The sequence below is a fragment of the Theobroma cacao genome, chromosome 9, assembly GCF_053813885.1.
Source record: "Theobroma cacao isolate CCN51 chromosome 9, ASM5381388v1, whole genome shotgun sequence".
NCBI lineage: Eukaryota > Viridiplantae > Streptophyta > Magnoliopsida > Malvales > Malvaceae > Theobroma > Theobroma cacao.
In genome coordinates this window covers 8781162-8791186 of record NC_142647.1, presented here as the reverse complement: position 1 = coordinate 8791186, position 10025 = coordinate 8781162, and the positions used below count along the sequence as shown (strand labels likewise).

At 31.6% G+C, this 10025-nt stretch overlaps 2 protein-coding genes and 1 non-coding gene across 3 annotated transcripts; 2 read left to right on the top strand and 1 right to left on the bottom strand.

The window, feature by feature from the left end:
* Window positions 1-2152: 2152 nt before the first annotated feature.
* Window positions 2153-4094, bottom strand: LOC18588964 (ATPase, F0/V0 complex, subunit C protein). Its single transcript, XM_007013731.3, has 4 exons — window positions 3821-4094; window positions 3642-3719; window positions 2647-2817; window positions 2153-2548 (listed from the first exon to the last, which is right to left on the bottom strand). Exons 1-4 carry the CDS (start codon window positions 3946-3948, stop codon window positions 2377-2379), a joined length of 549 nt encoding a protein of 182 aa, XP_007013793.1. The 5' UTR covers window positions 3949-4094; the 3' UTR covers window positions 2153-2376.
* Window positions 4095-6523: 2429 nt separating this feature from the next.
* On the top strand, window positions 6524-8188 carry LOC18588963 (HXXXD-type acyl-transferase family protein). Its single transcript, XM_007013730.3, has 2 exons — window positions 6524-7004; window positions 7197-8188. The coding sequence occupies exons 1-2, from the start codon at window positions 6576-6578 to the stop codon at window positions 8124-8126; spliced, it is 1359 nt and encodes a 452-aa protein (XP_007013792.3). The 5' UTR covers window positions 6524-6575; the 3' UTR covers window positions 8127-8188.
* Window positions 8189-9951: 1763 nt separating this feature from the next.
* On the top strand, window positions 9952-10025 carry TRNAV-CAC (transfer RNA valine (anticodon CAC)). The gene has a single exon. It is a non-coding gene; the product is annotated as a tRNA-Val (tRNA).

The following is a 10025-nucleotide window of genomic DNA, read 5'->3' as shown; positions in this document are numbered from 1 at the left end:
GACGTGATTAGTCCTTACTGAAAGTGATGCCTAAGGGAATCACATTACCACTGGGTTTAAGTCATACCAAACATGGTAATATTTTTCCTAATTACAATCCCATGTATATGAATCACATTCCTCATAGCAAACAGAGCCTTTGGCATCTCTTTTCAATGATACTTTTACAAGAGTTGATTATCTATACAATTTTCAAGCATGCGAGTGTGGCTACTCTTTTTAGTCATTCTCATCTGATTGTTACTTTATTCACTATGGCCATCAATTACACAGAAAGAAAGGGTACATTTTCTGTAGCCAAGGGCTTGATTTGTTTCTTTTTTTTTTTGAAAGCGTTAGGGTTTCTCGGAGGAGAGTAAACAGAACAAGCCTCCACAAAGGAAATCGAGTACATCTGTGTTGCTAACAGTAAGGTTGTTGTAACATCCCCAGGTAACTTTATGCTGTCGTAATAACATGTCCGAACATTGCAGTGGCTTTGGATAAATAACAAGTCAAATTTTATCCAAAAAATAAAAATCAATACTGTTGTTTAATCCTCAAATTTTGGCCATGGCACTTATTTAAGACTCAAAGTCACAAACAAGTAAAGCAAATGTGACTGCCTAATTGCGCACCTTAAAACTAATAATAAAAAAATAATGAAAAACTATCATTGAATGAACCCATTAAAGTAAATGTGAATAACTACTTGCGCACCTTAAAACCAACAATAACAAAATAATAAAAAATTATCATTGAATGAATCAAAATAAAGAATGTCAACAGGTATATTATATATCCCATTACAGAGGTACTTAATATATTCGAATTTAAGATGAGTTCATATAAGAATTTTATCATTTATCTTGAATTCATATATTTAACAGATAATATTTAAGATTATCAAATTTTGATGAATATTTTAAAGTTCAACTATTCTATCGATTAATAGAGTTCTAGATAGATTAGTGATACTTCTAACCAAACCAAAGATAAAAACTGAAAAAAAAAAAACTAAAATAAAAGCAAAACGGTCGCCACATCTTAAGTATTTTAACTTTAACACAACTGAACGTTTGCCCTTACAGAGAGAGCTTTGATGCAAGGACTAAGCACAGAACTGGAAACACGTCTATGTGTTGGTCCGGTTCAACACATTCAGTCACCTAAACCGGCCTGCATAGCCAGGCTTGGGCATTGTGAAAGCCTATAAATTCTGTATAAAAGCCTAACTCAGTCTGACAGTCAATTCTATACAAAATGAGGCCCCGAGTGACCAACATTAGCCACCTCCCGGCCAATTTTTTTCTTTTCAAATACCCGCCGTGTCCCACATTCAAAACCGGGAAAGGAATTTCCCCTTATCTGCGGTTAGGAAGCCGAAGGCTTCCAAATTGGAAGCAGTGCAGAAAGGGTAACAAAGGCTGTTGCGTCAGTTCATACACAAACGCTCATAGTTTAAATAAAGAGCGATGGTAATCAGTATATGACGCCTAAAAATCACCAACGCAAAATTAACACAAAATAAAACCTTAAAAAACCCATTATTATGAAAGACTTTTTTAAAAAAAAAAAAAATCATGTAATCATGTAGTTAATGGCCTTAAGAGAGAAAACCCAGAGTTTCAGTTTCACAAATTGAAAAGCCAAAACCAAAAAAGATGGTGTCGGTGGGATACTGACCAAGTAATTTAAAGTATGTGACTGGCTAATTGCCCACCTTGAAACCCAAAAACAAAAGAAAAGGTAAAATTTTCTGTGAAGCAACAAAACCAAAGATGAAGACTTTACCTTCTTCCCAGCAGCAGCTTCGTTTGAACCTAGGGCTTGATTTCATAAATTCTGTACTTAAAGCCTACTCGTAGTTCATCTTAGTCTCCCTGCACGGGCCTATGTAATAATGTCTAATTTCTTTTCTATCGGTTGCTTAAAAACGCAACCAACAGTAACAGAAATTAGCAGCATACAAATGAGTAATAAAAGAATAAACTTCGTTAGCACAACTAACTCATGCTATTAACCATAATTCGGCTCTGGTTTTGGTAAAAGTTTTTATTTCATTTAACAGATGCATTATAAGAACAAAGAGGAAACATTTCCAAGCAAGTTTTGAGATACATAACAAATCAAAATGTAAATAAATTTCAATAGCACAACTTAACTCATCCACTTAACCATAAATCATGGTTTTCATAAAAACTTTTATTTCTCATTCAACAAATTCATTATGAGAACAAAAAAGAGAAAACATTTCCAAGCAAGTTTCTACATGCATGCCTACTAATAACAAATAAAAAAAAAATGTAGGTTTCATTTCTGGTACATAAAACTGGTTGCATTCTCACATCACCAAATTGCTATTTTGTTTTTTTTTTTTTTACTAGGAGCATCAAATTACACTGATTTTGCAGGCCAAGTTGCTTGAGCTGACATAATTATACCTACAATCACTCCAAACAGTCCAAGTGCACTGCCAAAAATCTCAATCACAAGAATCTTCACAAAAAGCGAGGAATTTTGTGCATCAGACAGTGCACAGCTGCTTCCAATAATTCCAACGCACAATCTGTCACCAAAACAAATCATAAGCACATAGAAATAAGCAAAATGCTCATTTGGATAACTTTATTAAAAGATTAAAGAGAAAAGGATTGAGAAATGAACCCGCAAACAAGGTTTGCAAAGCCAACAATAATTCCAGAAGCAAAGATTGCATATCCTGCTCTAAGAGACTCGGGTGCATATATCTGTGCTGATGGAACACTCTCTAACTTTGTTTGTAAAATAATTGCCACAATAACACCATATATAGCAACAGCTTCACAGAAGATTACACTGCAATAACAACAGCATTGAGTAAAAAATTACTATATCAATAGGCATTACAGCATTCAAATAAATAAGCAGAAATGCTGAAGAAAGTTTAACTCATATTGAAACAAAATTTAAAGTAATATCAATTTTAACAATTCCAGTTGAAAGGTTTGGACAGGTCTAGTATCTTCAATCCACTTTTATGACTCATAATTGTGCTCCATTAGCCATCCACTCTAATTTACAGCTAACTCAGCATATATTACACAAATTAAGTTAATTAACCTACTACTTGTCTCACAGTTCAATTGCATGCGGGCCATTTATAAATTTGTAATGGCAATATCTAGGAAAGAATAAAAATTATCTATACACACACAAAAAAACCTTAAATTATAGCTACTCTTGTTACTCATGCTCCATTTCAAGCAAATGCGTGCCTTCCTTTCACCTTTTAGCTCAATCGAAGTTATTGGAGTCCAAGCATAAACACAATAAAGATCCAGGGCTTGGACATATACCTCAAAGTTTTAAAAAAGAAAAGAAAAGAAAATGTAGGTGTCCCAGATGTTCCTAGTTATGCTTATCTGATTTTCAAAGGCCAATAACAAAATCTAATTCAATTCAAGAAATCTAGCAGAATAAACTATAATTAAGTATAAATTGCTTATAAACTTTAGCAACAATTAGTTAAGAGATTAGGGTTTAAGAATAAAAAGTATTGATTTTTTTGGTACAAAAGAGGGCTATAAAGCCCAAATAATAAGTGTTAGGCCATTTCCCAGATTAAATCACTCAATAAAAGCAAAATATTTTAAAAACAAAAAAAGGAAACAAAAATTTACCTAATGAGATTCTTGGAAGTGATTCGAGGAGCTTTGATAGCGGCACCGATCAAACTACTCCCAGTAATGTAAATTCCCCTATGAATAATAAAAAAAACCCATTTAATTCGTATTATATAGAACTTGTTCCTCAGATTTATAGCCAAAAAATTAGAAAAAAAGCTAGAAGAGAAGGGTACCAGGCGGCGCCGAGGACGGAGACGCCGATGGCGATGGCGATGCCGACAGCGGAGAAAGTGTAAGGTGAAATCTTGACGAGAGCTGTGGACCAGGAGCTTGAATCTCCTACCATTGATGCTCCTGACATTTTTCTTCACCCTTACTATTTGATCTGATGGATTTTTTCCTGCTTTTTTCTTTTTTTCTGATTGAGATCACGGACAGGGAGAGAGAGAGAAGAGAGAGGCCTGCGTTTTTTGTCCGGTTTTTTAAGTATTTTTATTTTAGTTCAGATCACGAAATTTCGTGCTTCAGGTCACACGGCGTCGTTTTATTAAATTTTCAATCTATGCCGAGTTTGCCAAATTTCGATTGACTAAGATCCCAAAGAAACCCTGAACTTTTTTCAAAGATTTTCATATAAGCCTCTATCTTTCTATCATGCCCAATTTTGAGTTTAAAATATTATTTTTATTTAATTAAACCCTTATTTAACATGTGCTCCAAAATCTATTGTTTTTGCCTACCGTCTCTCTATCATGTCAACATGCACATGACACATATATGATAAAAAAGAATTCTTATAAACATTAATGTGATATACCATGTAACCATTAATTCAATATAAATTTTTATATTTTTGTCACATGAAAATTGATATAATAAATATAGCAATCACATACATGTTGATATGGTACAAATAATACTTATATGAAAAATTTAAGAAAGTATAAATATTTTTTTAGTATTTTAGCCATTATATATAGATTCAGATCTCTTCTTACTAAAAGGAAAAAAAATTAAAAAAGTTTTAAAAATATAATATTTTATTTGATATTACAATCAGAACTCTATTTGATTCTAATCATCAATTTTGATTTGCCATAAAATTTTCAAATTGTAATGACAAATTTATTATCGATAGCATAGCGAATAGGAACAGATGCTTTTGAAATTATGATCAATATTTCTTTCAAACGCAATGCATAAAATAGATCTTTATTTGATTGGGCAAGTAATATTGTATACTCTCAGATCTTTTCTTTCTTATTGTAATTTCCTTATTTCATTAAATATATATATTACATTGACTTTATTAGTTCATATCAAATTAAATTCGATATGAAAAATATCAAAATAAATAGGAACTCAACATGTAGTTATTATATTTAATAAAACACAATGAAATATCAGCCTGGACTCGTTTGGAGTTCTAGTCGTATCGCAAAGCGACAGATGTTCCCATCGGTCAGTGGTCAGGTTCTACATCAACAGCCAAATTGCCTCAGCCGGCTATCACCACGTACTTCAATGCACTTTAGAGCAATTAGGTAAAGCCATTCCCTCGCTAGCACTAGGGGATTTGGCCTTCCGTAGAGCACTACTTTTTGGTAAGAAATTATGCCACCGAAATTTACAAGGTGCATCAGAGCTAGAGTGCCCATACTAAAATAGTACCTCTTCGAGAAGCATTATTTCGTTCATTGACTCGATAATATACATACGTATAGGATATAAATTGATTTTAATTTTTCCTCTCAAAAAATTAATCTCAAACTCTCTGCGCACAATCCCGCTAGCAATGAAACAATTAAGAAGCAAGCGTATAATGAATTAAGTCGCTGAATTAGCATAAGTAATAATTAGAAGAAAAAAATATGAAACATGTCCCACAAACCAAATTTAACAATTTGCAAGCATCAAGTAGCCCTTGCTCTCCCCAAAATCCATAGAAGTTGGTTTACTTTCTGGTAAGCATGAAAATGAAATGGTATAGATTCAAGGTGGTTCAATAACTTTGAAAGCTTAAAGTTAAACATTCAATTGAGATATTTTTTATTAAAATTAAGAAAAAAATTTATTAAAATTTTATTTTCATAACTTTTTTTAGGTATTCTTTTAGCTTTTTGAAATGTAAAATCTCTTTATAATCAAGTTATTCTAATATTTATTTTTTAATTGATAATATAATCAATCTATTTAATCTTTCTTGAAACATGATTGATTTTAAATAAAATTTTATTAATTTTAATTTTGAAAAACGTCTTTTGACTAAAACAATATTTACTAAAATTGTTAATATTATTCTAAAAGTAATATATATATTTGAAAAAGAATCCAATTTTCTTATTTGATTAAGTATATCAATTGGACTCTAATTTTTTCATTTGCATAATTTCTTTTAAAATTTTTAGGTTTGAAAATAAAAAAAATAATTTATTTTATATATAAGAAAAAAATAGCTCTAAAAATCATTAAATACATATTACCTTAATTGATTAGAAATAAGAGAAATAATTAAGAATTAATAGTATTGTAGGAATTGAAAAGTGATAAAAAACTGAAATTTATTGTACATAATTTAGAAATGGGAAAATATATCATTTTATTAGTTGTCTTTCATTTTTACATATTTTTAATAAAAAATGAGATAAATAGTTGAGAATGAATAAAGATATGAAAATAAGAAAAAAATATTTATTAAGTATGAGAAAATAAATATATATTTTTATTAATTATTTTAATTGTTATATATATTTAATAAAATTAATAATAATAATATTATTATAAAATTATGAGACAATTTCAAATTTGGGACTTAAAGTCCTTACTTTGGTGGCTTTTTCCACTTGCCGTCGGTGTATGGTCCCTCCAAACCTAACTTTATCACTATAAAATATGCAATATAAACAAAATAAAATCCATAAACATAAGAACTGTGTACGTCGACAAACTCTCACAGGTCGATATCGATCCTTAGCTAGCGCAGTAATAATGGCCGAGGGCACGGTCACACACATCGGCAAGCGCAGTGTGGTAAGCTCACGATGGCATGCAGAACCCGGAAAATTTTGCCACGTATCTGTTCTCGATCGCCTAATGGAACAAAACCAAGTGAAGATTGTTTACTATTATCCATCTCGGGGAGATCATGCAGAGCCTGGAGAGTGGATCAAGAAGCTGAGGGACTCGTTGTCGTGTGTGCTCACTAATTTTCCTATACTGACTGGACGTTTACACAAGAACCAGGAAGGGCATTGGATGGTGAAGTGCAATGATGGAGGAGTAAGAATGGTAGAGGCTAAGGTGAAAGGGAGTGTGGAGGATTGGTTAAAGAGTGTGGATAGGGAGAAGGAACTTAAACTTCTTTATTGGGAGGAAATGTTCCCCAAACCCCATCATTGGCCTACAGTTTATGTTCAGGTACTTAAGGATATGCCTCATCGGCTCAAAACGATTTCCGCTTGCTATTTTTGCATGGGCGAATTAGAAATCAATCATTTGTATAATAGGCAAAGAAAAAGGATTAATCTACCTTATGAATGAAAAGACTAGTCCAAATGAGCATTAAGTTATTATTAAATTTCAGGGATTTTTCCTTTGTTTTTTTTGCAGGTGACTGAATTTGAAAAAGGTGGGTTAGCTATTGGCTTGAGCTGCTGTCACCTGCTTGCTGATCCCATTTGTGCCACTATGTTTTCCAAGGCTTGGGCCGACACCACCCTCTCTGGAATAATGTCAACTCCTCCTTTGTTCCATTCATTGCCGCTAACAAAAGCTGATTACAGCAAGAACCCAAACCACGAATCCTGTACTGACTTGATTAACTACTACAAATACTCCATTGAGAGACTAACTCCTTTGACCACCAATCAAAAATACGCCACCGTAACTTTATCATTCACTGATTCCATGGTGCGAGACTGTATTGCCATGGCTCAAGCTACCGGTGCTTTAGGTAAGTCTTGCTCACCAGCTTTTGAGGCATTGGCAGCCCTATTTTGGGTTTGTTTAAGCAAGGTGAAAGCAACGAAAGGAAGGCTTTTCAACATGTCACTTTGTTTAGATATGAGAAATTGCCTTGGCTTGGATCCAGGGTTTTTCGGAAACTGCATGGTGTGTAACAAGGTTCATTTAGAATCTGCGGGTGAAACCATGTTACCAGAAGCTACAAAGGCTATAAGCGAAGTGGTGAAAAAAATGAATGCTGAAGGGATCAAGGATTTGATCCAGTGGTTGAAATGCAATGATAATCAAACTGTTCCATTGATGAATGGTTATGATCTTATTTGCGTAAACTTAGAGGGAGTGAACCCATATTTGGCCACGTTTAAAGATCAATTGGAACCACTTCAGGTATCTTATTATGTGGAACCAATGGTGGGACCGGGGCAAGTGCTGATATCTCGATCAGCGCCAGGTGAAGGTTCATTGAGCAGAGTGGTCATGGCTACACTCCCGGAGGATGAGGTAGCTAAGCTATGTGAGGATGATCTTATTCAACGCTTCTCTCCAGCTGTTTTGATGGGAACAAACAAAAACTAGCATGACTGAAATTAGTTGTTGTTTGCCAAGCCACTGAAATTTGGCAAAAGGGCATTTATAAAAGTATACCTTAAAAGATAAGATATTTTTAAAAATAGTTTTTTTTTTTTATAATTTTAACTGTTTTAAATTAAGTTAGATAAAATTATTCATAATGAAATTACACGTCATGATGTTATATGTTATGTACAAAAACATGTTACACAACATGATTAAAAAAAATTATTACACATTATATTGAAAAAAAATATTATTGTTACACGTCATATACAAAAACATATTACACTCCACAGTTAAAAAAGATTATTACACTCCATGTTAAAAAAAAATATTGTTGTTGCACGCTATGAACAAAATTATGTTACACGCTATGGTTAAAAAAAGTTGTTACATGCTATGTTAAAAAAATTTATTATTAAGTACAAAAACATATTACACATCACAGTTAAAAAAGGTTGTTATACGTCATGTTGAGAAAAATATTGTTGTTGCACACCATATATAAAAACATGTTACACGTTATATTGAAAAAAATATTGTTGTTATACGTCAAGTTGAAAAAATATTATTATTATACACCATATTCAAAAACATTTTGTTATACTTTAATACCTAAAACGTTATTGTTATTTACGAATTAAAACTTCAAATTTTCTCAACTCTCTTCATTTTTTTTTATTTTTTTTATAATTTGGCACTAATTAAAGTGTTTCTAACATATTTTCATAAATCAAAACACAATTTTTCTTATCTAAAACACCTATTTTGATTAAAAATCAAAAAAAATTTTCTTTGAAAACTTAGGTTTATAAATTTCAAATTCTTGAGTTTATTGGTGTCTAAATCTAAAATTGATCCAATTAAAAGTTATTTGAAATATCTGTGATCATTTTTACTATTTTAATTTTATCTAAAATACCTAAAAATCTAATTCCTCAAATAACTACTAACTCCAAGTAAATCAAAACCATCGCTTGGTGTCTTAAAATGTAGGAAAGAGAAATCTGAAAGTGTAGGAGAGAGAAATCGAGAGTATAGCAGACGAATGTCAAAAAGAAAAATCGATAAAATTAGAGAGAGTTGGATGGTGAGAGAGAGAAATCAGAAGTACAAATGGAGAGAAATTATGATGAATTGTTTAATATATTTAAAATAGTTTTAAAAGTATTTTTGTCAAGTCATGACTAAATATAATTAAAAACAGTTAAATTTATTTTGAGAGTTATTTTTGAAAAACCCTTATTAAAGAGGGTTATTCCTCATAATTTCCTCTTCGACAAATCCTTATTTCTTAAATGTTGCTTTTTTAAGTAAAAATTGCTTTAAAATAACAAATCAAATATAGTCATCAATTGTTATAGTGTAAAATGGTTAAGGAATAAAAAGTGATATCTATGAAATAAAAAATAATTAAAATAATAAATTTATATTTATATAAAAAAATACTTTATTACTTCATAATTCTAGAAAATCTTCAAAACTAACCCAAACCAGAAATAAGGTTGACCGTACGAATGTTGATTAGGCCCATCCAACAATGAGTAATCCAGGTCTAAAAGAGTGCCCACATATATAATTGGTCCTAAGCGGATCTTTTCTGGCCTCAGAAAGGAAGTGACGATGAATGAGGTAGATTTGACAGGTTAAGAGGAGATTTCATGAAGTAATTAGTATTTATTATCAAGTGGGAATAATGTGAATATTTATTTTAAAAAATTTATGAATATAATATAAATTTTTTAAAAATAAAATTAAAGGTTTACAAATTATAATTAAAATAAAATTAATACTTAATTTATATAAAACTCAAAAGTATAATGTCAATGTCTGGGTGGTGTAGTTGGTTATCACGCTAGTCTCACACACTAGAGGTCCCCGGTTCGAACCCGGGCTCAGACA

Coding starts and splice junctions, on each gene's coding strand:
- LOC18588963 (XM_007013730.3), top strand. CDS start 6,576: ATGGCCGAGGGCACGGTCACACACATCGGCAAGCGCAGTGTGGTAAGC. Junction 7,005..7,196: donor GGCCTACAGTTTATGTTCAG/GTACTTAAGGAT, acceptor TTTTTTTTGCAG/GTGACTGAATTTGAAAAAGG.
- LOC18588964 (XM_007013731.3), bottom strand. CDS start 3,948: ATGTCAGGAGCATCAATGGTAGGAGATTCAAGCTCCTGGTCCACAGCT. Junction 3,720..3,820: donor TCCGTCCTCGGCGCCGCCTG/GTACCCTTCTCT, acceptor TATTATTCATAG/GGGAATTTACATTACTGGGA. Junction 2,818..3,641: donor ACTTCCAAGAATCTCATTAG/GTAAATTTTTGT, acceptor TTGTTATTGCAG/TGTAATCTTCTGTGAAGCTG.